This window comes from Ammospiza caudacuta, chromosome 3, assembly GCF_027887145.1.
Source record: "Ammospiza caudacuta isolate bAmmCau1 chromosome 3, bAmmCau1.pri, whole genome shotgun sequence".
Classification (NCBI taxonomy): Eukaryota; Metazoa; Chordata; class Aves; order Passeriformes; family Passerellidae; genus Ammospiza; species Ammospiza caudacuta.
Window position 1 is genome coordinate 60606476 of NC_080595.1, and position 25229 is coordinate 60631704.

The 25229-nt window shown below is 38.7% G+C and overlaps 1 protein-coding gene across 2 annotated transcripts; it reads right to left on the minus strand.

Moving 5' to 3' along the window:
* Positions 1–1704: 1704 nt before the first annotated feature.
* WTAP (WT1 associated protein) lies at positions 1705–25104 on the minus strand. 2 transcript variants are annotated; one of them, XM_058801255.1, is made up of 8 exons: positions 24919–25102; positions 20863–20900; positions 20724–20779; positions 17937–17995; positions 16248–16375; positions 9594–9772; positions 4730–4884; positions 1705–2919 (listed from the first exon to the last, which is right to left on the minus strand). In XM_058801255.1, the coding sequence occupies exons 2-8, from the start codon at positions 20890–20892 to the stop codon at positions 2336–2338; spliced, it is 1191 nt and encodes a 396-aa protein (XP_058657238.1). In that variant the 5' UTR covers positions 20893–20900; positions 24919–25102; the 3' UTR covers positions 1705–2335. The 2 variants fall into 2 exon arrangements, 1 of the variants encoding a protein (XP_058657238.1); XR_009274529.1 differs by lacking the exon at positions 1705–2919 and having other exon boundaries at positions 8465–9772; positions 24919–25104.
* Positions 25105–25229: the final 125 nt, after the last annotated feature.

The following is a 25229-nucleotide window of genomic DNA, read 5'->3' on the forward strand; positions in this document are numbered from 1 at the left end:
AAAAAGAAAATCACACAAAGCACCCCAGCCTGCTTATTTAGGAGACACCTTCTAAGCAGAGGCGTCTGCTTAGGGGAATGGCTTTACACCATTTTTTTTTCCAAAAAGTTAACTTGAAGGCTGATGGTATAATTTGTATTTCTGATTATTCTTTTACTATTTAAAAACTTGAGAAAAACCTCACATAAAGGTAATTTTGAAGTAATGAATGTCCTGTAATACCAGACTAAGTAAAAAGTCATCACCACCTAAGTGCTCTACCATTTTTTTAATGACCACAGATTTCCTCAGTAGGCTTTTTACCATCTGATCACATAAAGCCTGATTATTATATTGTGTTATCAGCATCTGAAGCTTCTTAAAAAATATTGTATTTTAACATGTACAGGATCCAGGATGTACAATATATACATGTTACATAAGCAAGCAATATGATGTTATGATCAAATAACATTCATTATCAGGGACTTCTGTGATCTAAAAATTCCTTTGGGTGCCAGATGCCAGTAGCATTTTTGTATAGGTATTTGTCACTTCCCTTTCATGCATTCAACCATTCAACTCCTATTTTTCAAGCAAAAAGGCCTGAAGCAACTTTCAAAAAGCAACAAGGAATCACCAATGGAATTTGTGTGGAATACTTCCAGTGACCACTACCAAGTGGTTTGAGAACACTGATATGAACCCTATGAAATTAAAATAGAAGTGGGGCTAGCTATGGACTAGCATGATTTTAATACAGACAAGCATAGCTAGTAGCATTTTAATTACATCCATTTGTCTTGGACAATATTACTGCAGATACTAATTTGTGCCACTTAAAAATGCTACCACAGAAGCCCTTCTAAAAGAATTTACTGTAACTGTAAATTTAAACCAAGGCAAGTGTGCTCTAGAACTTGAGAGACTCCTTTCAAACAAGTTTCCACAGTGAATTGCACAGCAGTTAAGCTACTTATAATTTTAATAGCTACATATGCAATAATTTTATTAGTCACCTGGTAATTACAAGACTCACAGGTAGAAAAATGTTGAAACTGGAAACTCTTTAGTCCACCCTCAAATACACTACTAAGTACTTTTGTCTTACCTTGAACAGTGCTCTTTCATCTTCTTGCTCATGTGCTACCAACACTAAACTAGCAGATCAAAATTAAATACCAGAAACCCAGGTTCTGAAAGTCACAGCTCATTGCTACTGAGCAATAAAAGTATATTTAATTAAAGGGAATTCTTTCACTCTCTGCACCTATTAAGAAATCAGTTTCCTCAGGCAGGCATTTAAAAACGAAGTTAACCAGTTCAAAAGGCTGAATTGCTAATTCCTTATGCTTTTTAGTTTAATTTGTGCATTTACCTGTTACGTACTTCAAGCTTTTGAGTCTGGCTTGTTTTTTGGGTTTTTCTTTACTCGTTAATAAAACCGGGTTCAAACTCTAAAGCTTACTTTATTAATTTCTCCTTCCCACCTCCCCCCCATCCCCACCCTTTTTCTGCCAGTCAGGACAAAACCTTTGGAACAAGCACTATCAGGCTGTCTTGAAATTAGTACTAGCACACACCTACACCTTCATGTACTGGGCATATGCTGTACCAGAGAGGATTGACACAGATACAAACTCAACTCAAAAGCAAGGACTATCAATACACCACATACAAATAAGCCACATAAGCCAATGCAGAACAATGAAGAAATTACATTATTAAAAGTTTTTATTTAGGTTTGGTCAGTACAGGTAAGATAATATTGGAGTCACAGAGCAATATGCATCAACAGGATACAACAGTTCTTAAAAACTGAGTAACTATGCACACAATTCATAAACATTCGGTCACCTAAGGAGAAAATGCACAGATGTATGGTGGGAAAAACTGTAATTAACACTGAAACTACTACAGGACTCCTTCAGTAAGTCCATCTTTTTAGTGATAAAACTACTGTACTGGGCAAACTTGGCAGTCAAACCCACAGCTATTATGACAAATCTTGAAGGTGGTGTTAAGTATAACAGTATGAGTAAGAATGCCCTTACACAGCACAGGTTCTAGATATACACAGATTTGTACAGACATCATTTATGTTATACTTTATGGAAATAATTTCCATTTCAACTTCACATTAACTCATATAAAAATAACTTGAGCTACACAAACATCCTTTTAGCAACATTCAACGTAATTAACTGTTAAAATTTCCAAAGTGGCAGAGGTATTGAAGCAAAAAGAAACCCACAAAAAGGCAAAATTGTGACAAGTATGCACTAATTTAAACGGCTTCTGGACAGTATCCTCTCCCAATTTCAATGACACTGTATAAAAATTTTGCAGAAAAATGTTACAAAACTGAACCCTGCACATTTACACTGGAGTCCAAACCATTCTGGACATGACGAGAACCCACAGTTCTGTTACCTTTCATGCTCACTGTTTTCTCCTCTTGAGGATCATGATTGGAGTCTGTGTCATTTGAGTGGTGAGTGAGAGAGTTTTCACTGCCAGTGGGAGAGTCTACACTTTCATACCCAGTACTGAGCTGGTTTATGTAGCTACCACTTCCTCTACCAGTTCTATCTTCAGAGTGGTTGGATAGCTTATTACCATTCCCTGGAGAAGCCGGGAAGTCATCTTCCGTGCCGCTACCCTCCCTATAAAATGCAGGCGCAGATGTCCGCTGGTGGGAGGAGCTGCCATTGCTTGGTCCGTTTGCCAGGCGGCTGCAGTCTTTGCCCGCCACCTCTCCCTGCTCCGCGGGCTCGGAGGATGGAGTCCTGCTGGTACCTGGGTTGGGGGCCTGCGCCTGCTGCTGCTGGTACTGAGCCAACTGCTGCCGCGTCTCCTTCAACTGCTGCTGAAGAACTAGAATGGTACTCTGCATACCTTCCACCTCCTCATCAAGCTGGATGATGAAGTCATTCAATTCTATGTAAAGAAAACACATTGGTTGCAAACACTTAATAGCCCATATATGGTTTAAATCTCAGACAAGAAATTAAAATCCCGTAACTCAACATTTTATGCTGAAATTTTTCAATGAACTATTGTCTCAGCCATCAGGTATGCACTGGTTTTGATACTCTGCCTCTGAAGGAGAAAATGTGGTATCTACCCATTTTCTAAACTGCTATTGAAAATATATGAGAAAAATTTAGCTTCTGAGCAAGAAAGGAAGATATTCGGGAAAAAGCTCAATTGCAGTAATTAATATTGTGCAAGTAGATCCTATTGTGTCTACTTTTACTCAAGTATAAATCCCTGGCAGAAATACTGTAAAAGTGACCATGAACCATATCCATACGTAGCAAATCTGAGTTACTGCAAAACCCTATTCAATAGCCAAAAGTAGTAGTTTTTCATCCTGTTTCAAGGAAGTTTCAATTCTTACTGTGTTTAATCCTTGAAATTGTTCAAGAGAGAACACAAAAATACCTTCTTACCAACAGAGGGTTAACTAATTTCATAGCGTTTTAATATTTATGTATCAGAAAAAGGTTTTTACAATTAGTATTGCATTCTGGAACAAAACAAATTTGACCACAAAACAGTGTAAGAAACACTGATTCAGTCTTCAGTTCAACTGCAGCATCAGTATGCCAGAGAAAAAAAATGCAAACTGCTTAATATTGTAATTTTTTTTTTTAAATGTTCTTGCTGCTACAGAAAACAATCATTAGGAGAACTCTTATTGCAGGAGTAACATCATCTTCATTCATATATGGGGAAGAAGCAACTCAATGCTGGAAATTACTACATTCAAAAGCAGCAGTCTTTAAAGAACATCTACACTTGCTTTAATTATGTACTTGGTAAATTTTGTTGAAGTGCATTATCAAAACAGTAGTTACTATTCCCACAAAATGATACTATACAATCATTTCTTTAAGAGTTCTAGTTATTTTATACTGCTGCTTTCTCAAAGAGATGAAAACATGATTGGGGAATATGATCTACTCCTAAAAATGCATCTCAGATGGGATGCCATACCAACTTTCTGGCATCTTACAATCTTCAGATGCAAAACAAACAAAAAGATATTCAGATCTATGTGATCTATAGGTTATAACCCCAGGACTACCCATATAGGTTATATTCAGAACACCTAATCTAACATTCTATGAAGAGCCACTGACACGACAAAGAATTTGAGACTGAAGAAAGACTTTTAAACCTGCATTTTCCCCTCCATTTAAATTGTGCAAGAGGTCAGAGTTTTTAGATCATTTCAATTTAGGCTTATGGTGTTGCAAAATTTAGATTATAAACACAATGAGACATTTTCATTCACCTAAGTTTCCAAAGGGAAAAAAATCAGTTTTTCATATTCTTAAGCATTGTTGAAAAGTTGAATTTTTTAAAAAATTCCAAATGAGTCAGAGTTAACAAGAAGCTTTCTGCTCTCAGTGCATGCCTAGGCTATATGTTAACAGCTCTCATCTTGCCAATTCACCAGTAATGTGTGCAATCTAAACATTCCCTATTAAATAGCAAGACTTACAGTATAAAAATCTCTATTGCAAGCACTGCATTATTGGAGCTGTGAATGCCATGAGTTCCCCCAAATTTAAGGATTTTGTTTAACTAAGACTACCAATTAATACTTACTATTACATATTTTACTCAATATTGCCCTTTCATTCTGGCAAAGGTGATTTTGTATTATCTATATCATCACAGAATTAAACTTGCAGAAGTGCAAGGCAACTTTTCTATTTTTGTTAAAAAAATCCCTTACCATCCTGACTGCTTTTAAGTTCCTCACTATATTTCTTCTGTAAAGCCAATTCTGCCTCAAGCTGTGCAATACGTCCTTGGGACAGCTGCCTTCCAAGCTCTTGATTCTCCTGGATAAGCATTCGACACTTCGCCATTAACTTTTTCCCTGTTTGGCTGCAAAGGAAAGAGCCATCTATCACAAAATGAATATAAAACCTTCAGTTATCTTCCTCAATCACGAATAAAGACAAAAAGGAGATGCAATTTCTGCATGTCACAATTCAAGGAACATTGTGCCTCAACATAATTGTCATAGCAGAAAGTCTCCCTATAGTTACCACGTGCTGTTCCAATGCCAGGTGATCTTCTGTCGCTGTCCCACAAAGTGGAAGGCAAATTTTATTACTGAAAATATGAATAAGCATATTGCACTTTTTAAATACCAACATCTGGATTATCAGTATGCACAATCTTGCATGTGCCAATTCTTAATGTAGTTAAATACTTGATTAAAGATGTGTTTCTCAATTCAAAAAAATCAAGGACTGCATACAAACAAGCAAATTATAAGCAAAATCACTGCCCATTTGTTGTAGTAATGAAATTTAATAACTGAATTTGGGTGAAGAGAAGTTGCTTGGGGGAAATAATCAATCTCATGTTCATTTTTCATACTGACAACCGTTTTTCTTTAATAGGTTTAAACATTCATTTAAATGCTGTCCAGGTACTCTTGTTTAAAAAATGAGATGTCCATTTTGCAACTCAACTTGTGTTTGACAGTCATGCAGAGTCTGCTTCATGATTTCTATGGTCATAAGTACATCTTGTATGGTGAAGAAGAATGAAAATGTATCTGGACATTGTAAGGACATCAAGGAAGGGGTATATTATCTATCTACTTTCTTTAAATTGACAGATTTCAGAACGTAAGTAATGATCATTAGGACACAGTTTCTGAAAGAAACATGAAACAGGTAGAAACTGACAAGATTTTCTTTACTAAATTGGTAATGTTACACATCTTTAATCTTCATTATAAAAATCTCATTGTAAAGCATTATAGGAAGTAGTATGCAAATTAATATATAGGCAATACAGCTGACTCCATGAAAGAAAGAAATTAAAGTCCTTTAGGACTCTCAGTCTGCCAAGACAGGATAGCATCCCCAAACAATTCTCCTTTTAATAGGGTCAGCACCATAATGAAGCTGTCTTCTTTTCTACAGAGGTGTAAGCTCTGGCAAAACCCCAAACTTGAACAGTTTTATTGTGAATTCAATAGCAAGACTTGTATTACTCTTCAAGACCAAGAAGGTCATTTAATTTTTTGTAGGCTTTTAAACAAGTGACAAATACTGAAAAAAACCTGAGGATTAAAAAAGTAGAAGAGCAAATTTCTGCTACAATCACAGCCACAGTTCTCTCCTGCAACCAAAGTACAATAATTTAAAACAGCAATTCCTTATCAGCTACCTTCTGAGCACTCAAGCCTTAAACAACTTTTAATTTCTCTGCCAACTCTGCCCCATTCAACATTTTTCAACTGACTTTCCCAAATCTTTCAGATGGGCTGCTCCAGAAGGAATCTGGCTGTGTAAAGTCCTGGAGGCCTGAAAATCTGCTAAAGGCAGCAGCCTGTTTTCTTTCTTGATGTGATGTCCAATGCCAGGTCCTTGAAGTTTAAATTGTGCCGACCTAATACAGTCCAAGTCGCACATTTAAGATGCAAGTTTCCTTAGAGATGTTCATTCTGTGCAAAGCAGGACCACTTTGGAGATAACCAATGTGACAGATCCCAAAAGTTATTAGGCAGACATGATTTTTAGCCATTTGCAAATTCCTGTTAATGTATTCACCATCACTACAAATAGAAAAAGTTTACAATGCTTGTCATTGAATGCTTTTCTCTTCACAAACCAACATCAACGGCAGAATCAGCAAGTACCAGTTACCTCGGAATTGGGACAATTTTAGAATCCCATTAATATCTTCAGGTTAATTCCTGCCAAAATGTTAAATATTTATTACCTGTATAGAAATTTGCATAGTTACCTATAATGCTATTTCTTCTCATCAAAAATTTTCCAGATGTTCTGAGCTAGTAGAGAATAACCCTTGCAATTTACAAAAAAGACAGCACATTCAAGAAAATTAAATACAGTAAATATTAAAATAATTCATATGAACTGTAAAACTAAGTTCAGCATTGTTTTCACAAATCCTCTTGAACATACATGCAACAAAACCTGTAAGAATATAAATGGTTAAATTTCAGAAGACTAAAGTTTGTTGTACTACACTTACTGCAAAATGGCATTTCAACTAATTTTTTTTCCAAGCTTATACTCTGCTTAATGACGGTTAAAATGGCTTAGCATAGCCATTCCTTTGATTACATGTCTTTTATTTCCCCCCTCCAGACATCAGCAATGTTTATGCTGCACAGCTTTACCTACATTAAGGTCCAGAGCTAGCTCTGCTTAGGGCTGCAGTTAATGTGTTAACCACCTGGAGAACACCAGTTTAAGATCTGAATAGGGCCATTGCTTCTTTCAAAAACTAGGCCAGATGCCATGAAATGAGTAGTCGTGTACAAAAATGGACAATTAAAACAATTGGGGGAGGAGGCCCAAGATGCAAAGAGAATGAAAAAAACCCTACAAATATTTTACATCAGCCAATTTCTTCACCTTTCAAGAAATAAAACCAGTAAAATCTTAACCCAGTTAACAAAGCCTCAAATATTTACCAGGAAATAACTAACTTTCTATATCCCTGCCACTGCATGTATGAATTATGCACATTCACACCACTGACTTAAAATTATATTATGCAAATTAGGGGATGCTGTAGCTAAAGAAACAGCATTTTCTTTTGACACTTGGGTTTGAAAGGCAAGTTACTTGTCTCTCCTCAGTGGTACTCACGCATTCAGAGCCTGAAGACTTTGGAAAACAACCAACCTGTACCTACATGTATTAAATAAATTTCTGAATTCCAAGTTAGAAACAAACAATCTGCATGGCATGCCTCTTTCAACACGCTGCAGTGAGCTTTACAAATGTCTTGGTAACACATTAACATTTTATTAATGTAAGTCTTACCTCTGTTTTGATGCTAGATCAATAAAATTATGCATAGATACTGCTATAGCAAAATCATTCCAGATATATAACTTTTTAAAAGGTAAAGTTTTTCTGTGGATTTTTCTTTTGGTGTTAAGTCATTACTCATGCAAAAAAAAAAAAAAAAACCTGCATAAGTATACTAGTCTTTTATCCCATATTAATCATCTGAAGCACAAACAGTTAAAGATACTTCCAAGTCAAAATTATGTAATGGAATCTTAATAAAAGTCAGCAAAACTGTTAGAATACATCACCTTCTGTGACAGCTGAATGGCTCTTTAATTTAAAAACTAATTTTTAAACTGAGTCATAAAACGCTGCCCAACTGTTTTGAAAAATCAACACCTCAGATTACTAAATAGAACTCTCTTTGCTATGGGAAGAAACAAACACAAATGCTACACCAGATCTACATTTTGCTTTACAGACCTTAGACATGCACTCCCAACTGTCCCAGATTGCTACTCTTACAAGTAACTTGGAAGGACAGAACAGAGGCATCAGCAGAGTAGCAAAACCTCCTTCACTGAATCCACCAAAGAAAATGCATGCATTTAAGGTTTTTTGGTTTGTTAAAATACTGACTTTGTTTTCAGCGAACGAGACAATGCAGAAATAACAACCTGTTCAATTCTCGTTCATCCCAGGAGTTTCACGATACAACAGTAAAACCAGAAGTGTTCCTTGAACTATGTATTACAACTATTTCAAGGCACATTTTATAGAGAAGCACAATACAAAAAACCCCAGGTGTACAACGGAATAAAAGCACCCCACCAACACTGAAGACAGTTGCCATCATGTGCCTTCTGTATTAAGCATTTGAGATCAGTTCTTAGAATGAAGATCAAAAAAGTCTCATTTCTGCATGAAAACATGCAGTGAAATTCTAATCACAACCAGTTTTTCTTATACATGCTAGTTGTGATCAAATATATATTGCTTCAAACAATTTTAAAGCTGCATTTAGATGGAACGTACAGTTTTGTACAGTCCTAATTTTGAGGCGTCCACAGTATTACCAACCATCCAGAAAACAGTTCATTATTTAGCAACAGTGACTTAAGGCTGCATCAAGTGCTAGAGTGCCCAAAGGCTAAACAGTCAAATGTGTACACTACCACTGTAGTGATATCAAATAGCACTCTTGTGGCTATTCAAAACTGGTTAGCAAATAAACTCTTTAATGCAAAATTCACCTCATCGAGTTTTGACCCAGCAGTTCAGTGAACAAGCAGGAAGTCCACAGTCTTATTGGCAAAACTGACTTACAGTGTCTCTAAGTCACTAGGCTCAAGGTTATGAGCGAAGCATATTCCACTTCTACATTTTTTGGGAATTTTACATGTTCAATTCATGATTTATTATCTCTAGGTTCTCTCTCCTCCAAACTGTCTGTAGACACAGTGTGCCACAGACTTAAGACTTCTGTTTCTCCCTCTATTTTCTTCAAATAGAACAATTTTGCAAATGTCTACATGTTCTAGAAAAGATTTTTTCGAAGATGGCCATTTCTTCAGAATAGTCCGACGTTGTCAGGCCTCTGAAGCAAAGGGGAGAAAAAGCTGAAACACAAGGTTCATCTGGTAAGTTTTACATTAAGCATTACAAGCTGGACAGTATAAGAATGTGGCTTTTGCCTCAAAACGTCTGAGTCTTGGTGTGGAAACGAGTACTTGGCTGTCCCACCATAGCATTCTCGTAGTGGGACTGTCAGGGAAGTCTTGACTGGGGAGTATTTGTTTTGTTTACCTATCAGGCGTAAATTTCCAGGCACTCAGTTCATTTTGGGCTTGTTCCAGTTTGTCTTTAGTCTGTTCCAGTTCACCTTTCATTTTTAGGAAAAACAAGTTGATGGCTGGGTCTACCATTGTTGATCGCAGTTGGGCAACACTAGGCTGCTGGACTTGCTTGAGGTACTGAATCTGATTCTGCATAAAATAAGAAAAAAAGACTGTTATTCATACAATATTAAATAAAAATTATGAGTCCTTTCAATACCAATAGTTACTCCAAAGTTCACATTAAGGTAGCTTGCCCTCTCTCACGCTGTAACCCGAAAACCACAGGATAACAACCACTTGTGCACACCTTGCACCCTTGTCCATGGGCCTGCTCACCCAAGGCCCCATCCTAAGCACCTGCCATGCTTTACCTTTCATGGCAGACTCCCCTCCAGGTCCCAAGATTATTTTCTACATGTCAATTTACATTTGTCAGAGCAATATCCGGAACATTAGAATGCTCCCTTTCTTTTCTATCTCCCTGCACTCCTTCTGGGGAACAAAGAGCATATGGAAAGAATTACCTGCTTAAAACAGACAGTCAATTCCCACTTAAGTTCAGTGGAAGTTACTAAGGAACATTACAGCAGAAATCGACAAGAAATATTTACAAGCAAATAAAAAAAGCTTTTTAGAACCTAAGGGATTTTGCAACTGCAGTAGTCACTTATGATGCAAGATTGAGTATCTCTAAAACAAAAATTTAGAAATATTAACAGCAATTAAAACAGATTTTGGTTGGATTTTATTCTCTTTGCAAAAAACTAAGCCAAAGAAGTTGCAATTTTATATGTTTGAAACACTAGCAATAGTCAACATTTCAGAAGTAGTAACTGAGAGGTTTCCTTTTAAATATAGTATTTATTGTTCAAAACAAATGTAAATAAATAGGATTAACTTTAAAAGTTTCTTCAATTTTAATCCCATCACAACAGACATATCTAAAATTGTATGAAATGTACACATTTGGAACCCTGCTAATCACCAATACTGCATAAGCCTGCACAGAATGTGTTGATTCCTAAATTCAATTTATGATGCCCCCTGTATCACACACATTTCTTCATAAGCAAGAGGTGAACAGAACCACACACTGTTAAAAGGCATTCATTGAAAGCCAGATGGTTTGCTTCCCATGCAGGCAGTCCTGCAGACTTGAGAGCAAGAGAGTTTAACTGACAAAACCCTAAAGGGGAAGAGTCTCCCTGCACTCTCTCCTTCCCTTCGGACACACAGCACAGGCAGCAGCACTGACAGCTCAACCATGTTCCTGTACAGGCAGCTACTCTCATGGGGTCTTTACACAGCAGTGGTGAAGAGGAAGTACACAAGTCCTACATACATTCAGTGTGCAGTAGCAACCTCAGTCACTTCTAAATTGAGTGTAACATGTTTTAATTTATGTATTGTTAAGTAGTAAAATTTCCTGGATTTTATTTCAAGTGGTTTCAAAGGTGGAATAACAGAAGTCTTTCCTTGGACACATTAATTTGTTATTATAAAAATAAAAATACTTGGCTACTTAAAATTGAAATCATCATACTTTAAATTTTAAATAGACAAAATTCTATATATGCAGAAAGAAATATAAAGGGAATAAAGCACTGCATATAAATATTTTAAGGAAATAAAGAATCCACATGCAACGTGGGTAATGCACCTAGAAACAGGAAAATCCAGATAAAGGTTATGCTAACATTTCTTGGATGGCATTTTACCTCTCGGGCCTTTGCCTTACTGAATGCAAATATACTGCTCACTGAATAAAGGTAAATTTTATTCATTGTTATTGATTTATATTTCCTATCCACGCAATTATTTGATTCTTCTGCTACTGAAGTATTTCAACAACCTGTCAATTCTTTGTGATGGCTAGAGCTAGTAGATAGTAAAATGGACAACTTCACTGGCAACATATTTCAGATATATAATCATGATACAGCAACATTGTTCCCAATCCATTTTTAAAGAGACATCACTACCTGGGGGGGGGGGGGGGGGAGAAAGGCCACATTTCTGGTTTTACCAAGGCCCAGAATCCTCCCTCTTACACATAAATCTAAAAACTGTAATAGATTGCCTGGATGCCTGGATCACTAGCACACAGAATTGGTGCTGCTGCTCCTCACACCAGAAATGCACTTAAACACTCCAGAGGACCCAGCCAATGCTGTGCAATGCCAGTTACTTAACAATCTCATGGGGGTCTCTCCAGCTCACACTCCTGAGCCCAGCAGATGGCACCTGCACAGGACTTCAGCTCAATCAGCATTTCTAAAGCAGTCATGTAAAAAAAACTTACTTAAGCTTAACAATCCTTGCTCATTCCCTCCCCAAACCTCAAAGACCATTCTTTCCCTCCACTTTTTCCAACTTAAATTTTCTCAATTCCTCCACAAGTGTTTTCTCCAGTTGTTAACTCCAGAGTTCTCATCTGTCAGGCTCTTCATCCATGAAGACCTAACAACCTCCTCCTCCCAAGTATGACCTGCTCCCAACGTTTGTCTTCCTGCTTAGCCAGTCCAAACCTCACATTCTTGCTCCCTCTAATCACTTTCTGGTATGAGTCACCTCCCACTGATATTCCAGGTGGCAAGGGTTAGGGAGCAGGAGAGTTTGCCTACAGTCAGGCCCAACCTCAAGCTATAGCTGTACATACAGGAATAGTCATGTTCAATGCTAGACCCCAGGGAATGCCCACTTTAACACCTGAAATGCCTACAGACTCTTCATGTTCCCAAACATGAAAGCACACACCAGCTGGTATTTTTCAAAAGCCTATCAGATGGACAAGTAGAGGTAATTTTCACAAAGATAATAAAAATCTTGCTTTACATTAAGCATTACAGCTTTCTCTCTGTTCCAACCCAAGGCAGGAGAGCACTGAAAGCAGTCTATGTATAGGGCTGTGTGAGGTTTTGTTCATGTGGATTTTTATTATTTTGTTAAAGACAGACAATAACATTTTCAATCCCCCTAGTTCTCACATTCTTGGAAACAGTTGCATGCTTTCAGCTGAAATCATCCAAAGATAGCTATAAAAAACAGACACTCTAACATAACAAATTTACAAAACAGATCACAGGTGCCTGAGAGAAAGCATAAGCAACCAAAGTCAGATCAACTGTATATCCTTCTTATAAGGAAGGAATAAAGCACACAACTAAGAAGAGAAAAAACAGAGCTGTAACGTAAACCACAGGAGTGATGACTACCTAGTGCTACAGTCCAATTTGCATCCACAGAGAGTTCCACTCATCGTTATCTGTTCCATGAAAAGTATATTTGAGCAGCAAGTATTTCCAAATGTCTACCCACTGACTCTCAGTGACTGTACAGTAGCCTGGAAAGAGGTTAAGGCCTTTCCCTGAAGTGGCATTAACCTGACCACCACTTGTGCCAGAAATAAAGCTTTATGTAGAAACCACAGCCAATACTACTGCCTAAGAGCAGCAACCTCTTCTAGAGGGCTGTTCCTGCTGGGGGAAGGCAGCTCAAGGCTGCTGCTGACAACAGGGCACACAGGATGTGAAACACCTGTACTTCAAAGTAGCCCTTAGTGACTCTAAAACCACAGAGTAACTTTGCAGCACCTGCCACAGACTTTTACTAAGCTGCTGGCTCTGAAGAAATCTATATATTCTCCTGCCAGACTCAGCACAGAGCATTAGAGAATGGAGCTATGCAACCCCCTCCCATTTTCTTTCTTCAAAAACAGCACTGACACAGAATAAGTGCAATGATTCTGCTACTCTGACATGCACACCTACACTTTAAGATGACAACTGGTGACTTTCATAAGCTGAAAACACACTAAAAAGCTACTATTTTTTAAAAGGGTGAAAATTATAACACCAAAATAGAGCTCATCACACTCTGCTTTAAAACAGAGCTGGTGTACTTCAGTAAGCAAGGTGTTCTACACAAGTGACCAGAAAACTCAGTCTTTGCCAACTACTAGCAGTTGAACATGGTATGGTATTAAGTTTTTAACCATTAAAATTTGAATGTGGTAAGTCTGTAAAAATAAAATGTCCCAAAACCACATCTGCAGATTTTCAAGAAACTAGACACCATAACAGCTCAGTCTTTCTAATTACAATGTGACAGGAAACACTGAAGACTTACATATAAATGTTATGGTATATTTTACCACTAACATTAAATGTTAATATAAATGTTAATGGTGTATTTTTGGATTATAAAAGAATTGTTAACTATAATAAAGGTATGGAAAATTTATTTTATAGATTAAAATCAGGCATGTCAAGTAACATCACATTATTATTAGCTTATTAAATGATTTAGCAACCTGTAGCTTTGCATCTTATCCAACATGACATTTTTCTACTGTTACTGTAGTGGAAAAAATACTCTCTAGTATTATGAAGGAAAGCAGTCCTTCAGACCTTCCTGAAACTATGTGCATTTTTAAACTTGAAAATACCTAAACGTGACCACGTCTCCATTATACACCTCCAGGGTACCCATTTTACACCTCTTCTTCAAGGATGCATCTTCCCACCACCATGTACTGTGGAGATTACATCCTCAGTGTTATTCTTGAGTCAAGAGCAGGAGAAATATAAACCACCCGAGGGTGTGGGCATGTGTCTGTTTTTTATTTCTTTTTGGTAGGTTGTTACCCACCCTTTTTTTCTTTTTAAAAGTAAACTGTAAATAAAAGCTCTCCAGAAGTTCTTCTAAACAGATGTTCTGGAACGATTATGCAGCTATAAACATCTAACAAAGTGCAGCCAAAATCCCTGTGGTCTTCATGATATTCAAATCATTCATGATAGCCAAATTCAAAGCATTAAATACTTAAAGTTTATAACTTCAAGGAAGGAACAAAGGCAAATACAGCACACACAAATTTGGTTTTGGTGAAAAACTTGTATTTCTTTTTATTTATTTTTAGTATTTACTGTTTTAGCTATATGCTAAGAAGCTCAAAAGAAAAAAACCTATTATTACTGCTGTTCCACATAGCAGAATTTATCAGTACAACTGCACAAGTGAAGCAGGACCAATACAGTAGCCTTACAGCTGGGGAAGCATTGCAGTCCTGTACCAGAACAGATCTTCACTGGCACCCTGGGCTGCATTAGCAGAGTGCTGCCAACAGGCTGAGGGGGGTGATCCTTCCTCTCACTTGACACTGGTGAGAGATCTGGGGTACTGGGTCCAGATCTGGACACCCCAGTACAAGGGCAACACAGACATACCAGGGTGAGGCCAATGAAGGGCTGTGAGGCTGATTAAGGGGTTGGAGCATGTGACACACAAGCAGAGGCTGAGAGTGCTAGGGCTGCTCAATCTGGAGATGCTACCAATGTGCATAAATACCTGATGGGGAGTAAAGAAAGCAAAGCCAACAGTGCCCACTGAAAGCACAGAAGGTGATGGGCACAAGCTGAAACACACGAAGTTCCACTTAAACATAAGAACACACATTCTGCTGCATCAGTGGTTCAACACTGGCACAGGTCAAAGACTTTTGCATTTCTCTCCATTTCACGAGATGCTTAAAATAGTGTGCAGTCCTGAGTAACCAGGCCTGACTGACCTGCTGTGAACAGGCAGGCTGGACTAGAAACTGCCAGGCTCTTCCAACCTCAATGATTCTGGGCTTCATTTTTTGCCACTGCAAAGTAAGCTTAATCCCCTTTATTTCTTCCTTGTTTATAACACCGTGAACCAAAGTGATCTTACGGTCTTAACAACAGTGAAAATACTGTGTACAGAGTTCAGTCACACTACTATACCTGACTGCTCTGAAAAACTTCAGGCAAAAAAGAAAGGAAAACTTAGGAAAACTACAACACTAGTTATTAGTTTTGCACAGAGCTTGTACTTTTCATAAGAGAAGCTCTAAAGAGTATATTACTAAAACTAGCAATAAGCTTTTTACATTCCTCTCAGAAGCTGCCAGATTCAAGCAGAATGAAAATTATGTTAAGAAAGCAATCCAATATGAGATAGTTTCCAAGAAACCAAAACTAAACACAGATGTAAAAGACACAGAAAATGGCCAGAAATGAAGAAGCAAGAAACAAAGATCAACAAAATACATATTCAGAACAGCAGAAATTAAGCAGACCTGCCAAATTGCAAAAGAACTTTAAACAAGTCAGTAGCAACTTCATCTATCCAGCCAAGAAGGCAGAGGCTTACAAATAGCCTTACACTGTTAGCCAAAGGCAATGTGTCAGCCTAAAACCTCCTAAATGAAACCAAACAAACACAATCATATCCTTATGTTTTCATTTGTTCCTGACTCTAATGATACTCAGAAGTAAGATTTTTGTAGATAGGCTCTGCAGATAAATGCTAGAAAAGAGTAAGCATGGCACATGCAAGAATTAGCTTGGTTTGAAGCAAACCAAGCTTCAATCACAACTGCTGCTGAAAATCAATAGCAATAACTAGTATTAAAAAAAACCCCAAACTTTTAAGAAGTGATCTTTACTCATTCAATTAAACTACCCTGCTGTGCCTTTAAACACAGAAAATGTGATGGTGTAGATACACAAAAAACATTGCACAGCTCGTAGGTACTGGCTCAACAGCTGATGTTGCTACAACAGCTTGAACACATTTATCCTTTCTGAATACTTACAGTACACTCTTGCATCTCCTGTTCCTTAGTTGCCAGCCTCATCACCAGAATATTTTCTCTTCGGGCAGACTCTTGCTGTTGCTGTTTCAACTTCTCTTCAGATTCTCTCAGCCCCGTCACATCATTAGCTAACACAAGCAACAACAGAGAAAGCAAGTTTTATAGTACCCTCTCATAGGAAGTTTTAAAAAGACAGCTAAAAGAATCTAAAAACCAATTTCATAAACAGTTACACTTTTTGCAGGCATGTTTATAACTAGCATAAACAAAAAACAAAATGTCATTAAGTATTGGGAAAGCTTAACAACAGCTGGCTTTAAAGCCATATTCCTGGTCCTCCTTTAAGACTTACTAAAACTTTCAAGATGTTTCCATGTCTGTATAGGAAATCACTTTGTGCTGCAAAAATCAATCTGCAGTCTGTAAAACACTGCTGTTTATGGGCAATCCTCAAACTGGCCTCAACACTCCAGGAGCAAACAGTAAGACATTCAAGAATATTCTGTTCCAACTAGAATTCTGATCCACGGACATTTATGAAAAATTATATATGAAATACAAGAGAATGCAGCACATTTCCAAATTACTCAAACAAAAACATGCAGGCAGCTCAATACCAACTGTGTACATTCACTCTACTACTTGCCATATGTAACACAATTAAAAACTTGAAAAATTTAAATTTTCATTTTTTCCTAATTTCTGGAGAATAATCAGTTGTAAATATAACCTGAGCATCAAATTGCCTCAGGACAATGATTTCTAAATAAATCCTTGCAGATAGTACAGGCCATAGTAGTCAATGTTAATGAATTGTTTTAAAATCAAGAAACCAGGAATGTTGAAACAACTTATTTATCTATGTTTAGACAGTTTGAGATGTGAATGGAACCACCAGTTTCCATGAGCTCTATTTTATTCTCTACAAAATATTATGAGACAGCAGTAGAAAAAGGAGGTAACAACAGCAAAAAAGAGGACATCCATTTGGACTGACAGAAAAATGCCCTTCAAACTCAGTGGTACTACAGCTCTAAGTATTTAGACTGAAAAGGTGAGTGGAAAACACGAAAGATACCATCCCTAACTGGCAATACAACTTTTAAAAGTGACTTAGGACTGGGTGTTCAGTCACTCCCAGAATGTATTCATATTTTATCATTTCAGAGTAGGATGTTTTCCCCACATTATCTTCCAAAAGACCAAGTTTTAACTATCATGTAAGAATGACAATCAAATTTGCCTAATCAGATCAAACAATTCTTGGGGACTCATTTTAGACATTTACCCCTAAACACTGTTTCTCCTCCCAGCCTTATAATCCTGTAAGACTAATAAAGACACAGACATTGCTGGAGTATTTCAGTAGACAGAGTTTCTTTTTCTAATGGTCAAGTTCTGAAAGTACACCTATTTATGGGGTTATGCTTTGAAGCTTCCCCCTGCCCAGCAGTCTGTGTCCTATAGATGCAAAATAAAGACTTTTTACAATGGTGGGAGAAATTTGCAACTGGAAAAGAAGTTGGTAAGAAAGCTGGGAGAGGCTGAAAACTTGCAGTAGAAAAAACAAGGGCTGTTTTCCTAACAAGTAACGGACATAACAGATTATTATATCTTACTTCTAGAAAGCACACATATTATTTTATACATTCTGATAATATGCACCATTTTGAAACCCAGCTAACTTACAATTAAGGTCTGTGTACTTGCCCTCCAGAGCTTGCACATATGCTTCATATTGTTTCCACCTGTCACAGATATAAAAAGAAAAAACATTTCTGAAGCTCTGTTTATTAAATCAAGGCATGTCATTCCTAAGCTTTCAGAGCACACACTGATACCATAATCAGAAAATGTTAAGAAGGAATTACACAATTGCACAAAAGACAATTCCAGTTTTAAAAAAGGAGCTTTTAATTGTGGAAATAGTTAAATTTGCTTTGCATCTCAGAGGAACAAAATGGTAGTTGTGTATTACAACACTTAAAACATCTTAAAAATCAGTATTTTAGACAAACATTAGGATCAAACACTACTTATTTTTGTTATCTTTGTAAAGTACCCTATATGCATCTTACTCTCATAGCAAAGCAATTCAAACAAAATTCTGTACCAAAGTGCAATACAAATACAACATTAAGTATGTTACCAAGTGAACAGGACAAGCAGAAGTGTATCATAACACTAGAAATGGCAGTCTAGGTTAAGCAGCTGTATCAGCTCATTCAGGGTAAGACCACTCTCTGATTACATCCACCATCAATAAGCCAAACAGCTTAACAACTCTCTGAAAACACGTTATTTAGGAAATTCATCCGCAGTCAAACATCACCTAAAAACAGCACTGCATTTTATACAAACCATCAAATCAGTAGCAAATAAAGTCTGCTGTGAAGTTTAGCATGAAATGCTTTATGAAAAAGTTCACATCACAGTATTTTTGGGATTTTTAAGTAGTACTCTGCACCTAACTACATGTGTTCCTCATGATGGTACAACTGCACATTATAAAGAAAATTCATCTGATAGCTTACCACTATAGGAGGTGTCTGCTCCCTCCTCCCCATTACCTTCTCTCCCTGACATGTATTTTATGCTAGACTCATCACAAGTGCTCCATTTTAACTCTCTAACCTATACCACTACTTGAATTGAAACTATGAAATCTACCTATAGGTAATTTGGACCATTTAGTGAATTCCAACAGTACACTGAAGGGTCTAAAAAAGCATCAGAGAATCAGAGATCTGTAACAGCAAGCAAGACCACATCACTGGGAAAAGGAAATGAAATCACGAGATCTCTTCCTTCAAGCAACAACAAAATTTTACATCTCTTCAGCTGAGCATGGCAACAGCATGAACAAACTCTCAAAGCTCTGTAAAAGAGAGCAGTAGTATTCATACTTAACCCTTAAACTGATCTCTCTGATCTAAGGAGTTTCACCATTTGACCATTAAAAATTCTATGTTAATTCAGGAGAGTTCAATCTCCCAGAAGTAAAACTGAAATGGCCTACTAAACAGCAAGTCTAGAAAGAAAGAACCTAATTTTACATTAAAAAACTGACATGAGTATATTGAACAGTTATATTCATTAAATCCATCAAGTGCCCTTTTTGAGAGCATATTAGTTTTTCTACACACTAAGAAGATGATTCAATAGCAACATAGCTTTAATTAGCAAATTCCCTTCTGCCTCTTCATCAACACAGGTGAGCTGCTAACATACTTTACCTCCTTGCGGGCATTCCATCACATTCTCTCCTGAATATGTGCTGGAAACGCATCTCTTCTATGTAGCAACTAATGATTGCAAGTTACAAACTGACTACAACTGACAGCCTGTTCTTGTTTTCACACTACCAGTCAGAAAGCAAGTGGCACACAATCTATGCTTTGGTACTTTCACATTAATTTTATTGCAGCAAGTTAAGGGCACAGGTTTGGAGACTTAGGAGTTTTCTATAAAAAGGATCACAGGGCCAAAACCATTTATGAAAGAAGCAATTTTTCTAACTGTTTAAATACATTTTTCTTTACAACCCAAAAGACTGGATACTCAGAAGCAGACAGAAACTAGTTTTAAACATATGGAGCCAGACCGTTTACTCCCTGGAAAAAAACTGTCACCCCAAAAGGAGCTGGCAGGACAGTTTACCCAGAAGGGAGAGTAGCTGATCACCATGTACACTAAGTGTTGCATATGTTAGCCCTTGTTTCCATACAATTTAGTCTTTGTTCTATAAAACAGCAAAATTTACCTTGAGACCCTAATAACACTAATAACTCCGTGTACAAGAAGCCAAGAACTAATGCTTACCACTACTTCAGCAGATAAACAGACACCTCACAGAAGACTGGTTTGGATAGCTCCTGGCTTACAAATCAGGAAATTCAGGCATACAGAGACAAGTGGCCTGGGGTGGTTTCTTTAAACAGATGGTATGTGCAACAGAATTCCCCATAATTGTTCCTGTCGTGACACTTAAGCTTTCTAAAAAGTTAAAAAGACAGCCAGGTTCTTTCTTATCAAAGTTCTAGGCAATGAAAGCTTCATTTTAACATTTTTGTGTTAATATCTGAACATGCTGAGAAGACAAGTGCAAGGACTGAGAAAGCGTAAAAAAGTACTGGAGAAGTAAAGAGTTGACATTTTTCTGATGTTTAAAATAGCTTGCTATCTATCAAGGAATGCAAGCAATCATATCTTCTATCGTTAGGAGTGAAGAAAAAAAATACTCGTACTCATGTTCTACAAAATACTATTAAGGATTTTGCCTCTTGGGAAGAAGTGTTCCCTTCCAAACTACAAATATTTGAGGCAAGAGGAGAACTTTACAGAAGAGATACATTATGAAACAAAACTGTTTTTCAGAACAAGGATGCTGAAAGACAACGAAAGAGTAAATTCACACATCTTCCACAGAAAGTTCACAAAAATGTTGAGGTGGAAAAAAAAGACTTTTTACATTACCTTAGGATAAGCTCATCTCTAGGTAAAACCTTAAAATCTGCTTCACTAAGGCGAACCTATGAAGCAAAAAGAAAAGCATAACTTATCAAGCTGTCCTGATTACCTGGAAGGGTGAAGTCACAAGTAATTTTACACATACCTTCTTTGGGAGAGGTTCTTCATTCGTCATTGTGAACTCTGAAGGGAGAGGAAAAAGAGGAGTTTTATTTAGTGTAAACAGAACACTGAACAAGTCAGAAACTTATAGCCTTAATTGTTTTAGTTTGCAATATTACACCACTGAAATATTGGTTCCGCACAAGGCAGCACCAGAGTACAAAATAACACTAAGACATGTTTGCTCCGGTAATCTAGATATAGTCAGCTGCATTTTTTTCTAAAAGTTACCTCAAACTTTCTATTTCTATCTAAAAAGCCAATCAGTAATCAATCCTTCCAATTTAACTAATCAAAACCACCCAACTTGGTATCAAACTGACATTTAGTATGCATCTACATCTACAAAACGTATTTTACAAGGTAAAGGATAATCAGGGTCTGAGGAAAGCAATTTATACTACTGCTCCTCCTCTTTGGAATAAAAGAGAATAATTTGTGAACACTACAACATGTTCTTACAAGTACTTATTCTCTTAAGATTCAAACAAATGGGAAGTACGGTTATTTTAAAACCCGTGTGAATAGTCTCAAGAAAAGTAGAATGCAAACTAGCTTAGATAGGCCATCAAACTGAATTCCTCTGGCGCACACAGAGCACAAGGGGGCTGCATTTCGCGAGGTTAAATATTCGCACTGCTCTGAGTTACAGGACATGCTTCCTTATCTCTAAAGAGTAATGCACAGTATTTTCTACAACTATGATTATGTAAGAAATACTGAGTTCCTAAATCTTACAGGCATTCAAGTAACAATAAATGCAGGGTTTGCTGGTGGCATGCATCTTTGCAATATGCTTTCCAGTGGAAAAATTGCATATAATACTAAGAGTTGACAAGCTTGTAAAGCTACTGCACATGTACCAGGGAAAGGATGCGTCAACTCCTTAGCTGTGAACACTGAGCTTTAAAGAAACAATGCTCTTAAAGAGTAGATATTCTATTTTCTCAATGATTTTTATGGATTATCTTAGTATTTCCACAATGATACTCAATGAACCAATTTAACTTTTCCAAACCCTAAAACTGTTGGTCAGTAAGACAAGCAAACACATTCCAATGAAGCAGAGTTTTCAACCCGCACTAAGTGAGACTGCTGACAACTACACAGCACGCTACCAAACAAGGGCCTGGTTAACAACAAACAAAACAACCAACACTCACTCTCCCTTCCTAGAATAAATACTGACATTAGAACCCACAGAAAGAAAACATTCAGTAGAAGCATCTCACTGATGAATGGCAGCTTCCTGTCGCTAGGCTTAGTAACACACTAAGTGCTTCCCTAAACTAAGAAGTGCCCTTCACTCCCACCCCCTTCCCCCCTGCTAACACGAAGTTACTCAAGTATTTTGCTTCAACTTCTGCATGCAGCTCCTTATTTGAAACTGTTTTACCAAAAACATACCTCAAATAGAAAATACAAGCATAAGAGGCTGCTGATACAAATTGCCAGTGCCTAATTCAATCATTTAGAGTAACCTGAGATTACACAGGGAATGCTTGTGACCCCTGTATTTAAGCTGCCTACCTTCCCCCTCACTGTAATTTTTCCAAAGATTTTTAGAGCTTTTAACTCCTTTGGAGTTTGGAAGTAATCTTGAAGATCTCAGCTAGTGTTAAGTTCCTGACAGAGAGAAACATGCTTTTCAAATGTCTCACACAACTACACCTAACACTGATTAAATGGTGCACACATCATTATGTGTGTGTTCCCCAAAAAAGTACAGAAGCACACAAGTACCAAAAAACGTGAATTTCCCCCAAAGATCTGGCTTGTAACCCCTGCTGCAGCATATGGCAATTATAAACATACAATTGCTGTCACAATCAAGAGTACAAGAAATCAAAGGTCGATGCTCCAATGCAATGGTAGTCAAACCCTGCATCTCCAGACCTTATACAAAATTCCAGCACCAGACTAGGCTACTCTAACTCTACATCCAGCACATCACTGTTTACAAAACCACCTCTTGCTTTCAGATAAGAGCACGAAAGACTGAAGTTATGGGCCACTGCATTACAGAAGTTACTCCTTACTGCCACCTATTATTACTTGCTATGATAAAAAACACACTAGCTAAAAATATTCCATAGGTTATTCTGGAAAAGTTAGGTTGATAATATCTACAGATAAACACTTAATGCTCTTTCCACACATATAAATTTCACCTTGCTACTGCCCTGCAACAGCTTTTTGGGAACCTGCAGTAACTCAGCAGAAGCTTGAGCATTTACTACTGCTGAATACTGCTGTCGTTGTGCTCCGTGTTTCTCAGAAACAGCAGCAGCGCCAGGCCGGCTGCAGCAACAGTCACGGTGATTTTCCTTAGTTTTCTGTCAACAAACAGGTGAATCTGGATGCTACAGACACAACTGTCACTGAAATGTTCATTATTTTAACATAATACAGTAACTTCTCAAGCACTGCACATCTTCTCACTCGGCTCACCTCTAGAAGAAATCATCTCTCTCCTACCCATATCAGAAATATCTTGCAAGAACATGATGAAGAGTCACTTTCTACAATAAAGAGTCAATGTAAACAACATTCCTACATAACTGACTGGAATTAACACAATTGTATTTGTGATTTATATTATGAACAGCTTAACTGTACTGTCCTAACTAAGCACTTGCATGATTTTGCAGAAACAGTGGCTGCCACACACCACTCCTGCATGTCTGCTCCTGGCAACAAGCAACACAAAACCATACTCCATACTTAGAATAACAGGCAGTTAATGAATTTTCAGAAAAACTCAATGTTTTAGGCTTCTATGGCAGTTTCAATTAGAAAAAATGTGAAACAAGGAAAGTACATTTTAATTTTAATAACTCTGATAGAAGCCCACACAGCTTTTCCTACAACGTTTATAAAACACAGGATTTAAAAACTTTTTTAAAAACCTCAATGAACAAAAAGTAATTGAATCAGGTATGAGGTTTTACTTGTTATACACAAACTGAGAGTTATTTTAATGATACCTAGAAAGAGTTCCACGGGGAAACCCCAGTATGGGCTCCCAGCTCCCAAAGCACGTACGTGTGTACATATATACAAACATATAATTTACACAATCGCTAGGGCTGGAAGGCCCTGTCCCTAACAAGGCAGGGTCACCTAGAGCAGATGACACAGGAACGTGTCCAGGTGGTTCCGGATGTCTCCAGAGGGAGATTCCGTGACCTGCCTGGGCAGCTGTCCCGAATGAGTGTGCCTGAGATTGCTCAAAAATTTCTCAGCTCACACTGCAGCCTGGAAGGGACTTCAGGGGGAATGCACCACCACGGCAGCCTGTTCTTCCGCCCTCAATGCAAAGAAGTTCTTCCTCATGAGGTGAAACTTCCCGTGTCTTAGTTTATGGCCACTGACCCTCGTCCTGCCGCTGGGCACCACTGAAGAGTCTGGCACCTTTCACTTTAAGACAGCACCCGCCTTTAGGATATTTGTATGTATTGATGAGAACCCCTCTTAGTCTTCTCTTCCATAGAGTAAACAGGCCCAGCTCACGCAGTCTCTCCTCGCAACAGAAACATTGCAGACCCCAAATCGTATCTGTAGCCCTCCCCTGGACCCCCTCCAGTATCTCCTTGTCTCCCTCGTACTAAGGAGCCCTCTGACGTTTAGAAAGAAAATCTTCACAGCAGCCCCGTAACTGCTCAGCCCTCACACTCGCCTCAGCAACAACCGCGGGAGTCCCACCCCCCTCCGAGGGCCGCAGCCGCAGGTGTTTGACAGACCCAGCTGCTGCGGCCGCCCCCCGGCCCAGGCAGTGCCCGCCCCGCCGCCCTCGCTCCTCTCCCACAGGGAAGCACCAAACGCGGCTCCCGGGGGCGCGGCGGCAGCCCAAGGCCGGGGGAGGATCCCAGCCGCGCTGCCAGGCCAGGCTCCGGGGCCTCGTACAAAATGGCTCTAAGTGCTTCCGCTCTTCCCCCCCGCGCCCGAGCTGAGGGATGGAGGCGCCGCAGGGGTCGGGCACCCCGGGCTGCCCGGTCCGTCCGTCCCGCTGGGGCGGAGCGCTCGCACGGTCACTCACCTCCCGCCTGCGGCGCGGAGGCCCCGCGCCCCTCGCACGCCGCTTGCCTGGGCCGCGCTCCGCCTCACATCGAGCAGGGGCGAAACCCGCCACCTCCACGCCTGCCGCCACCAGCTACGCGGGCGCCTCCGCCGCCACCAGCTCCGCAGCCAAGACGGCCGTGCCTCCCCCCGCCCGAGCTCCCCCGCACGCCGCTCCCGCCCGCTCTTTATTTGCGGGTTCTCTGCGCTACAAAATGGCGCCCAGGGAGGAAATGAGCGCCCGCCCCGCCCCGCGACCGGCGGCTGCGCGCGCACCCGGCGTGGGGGGGG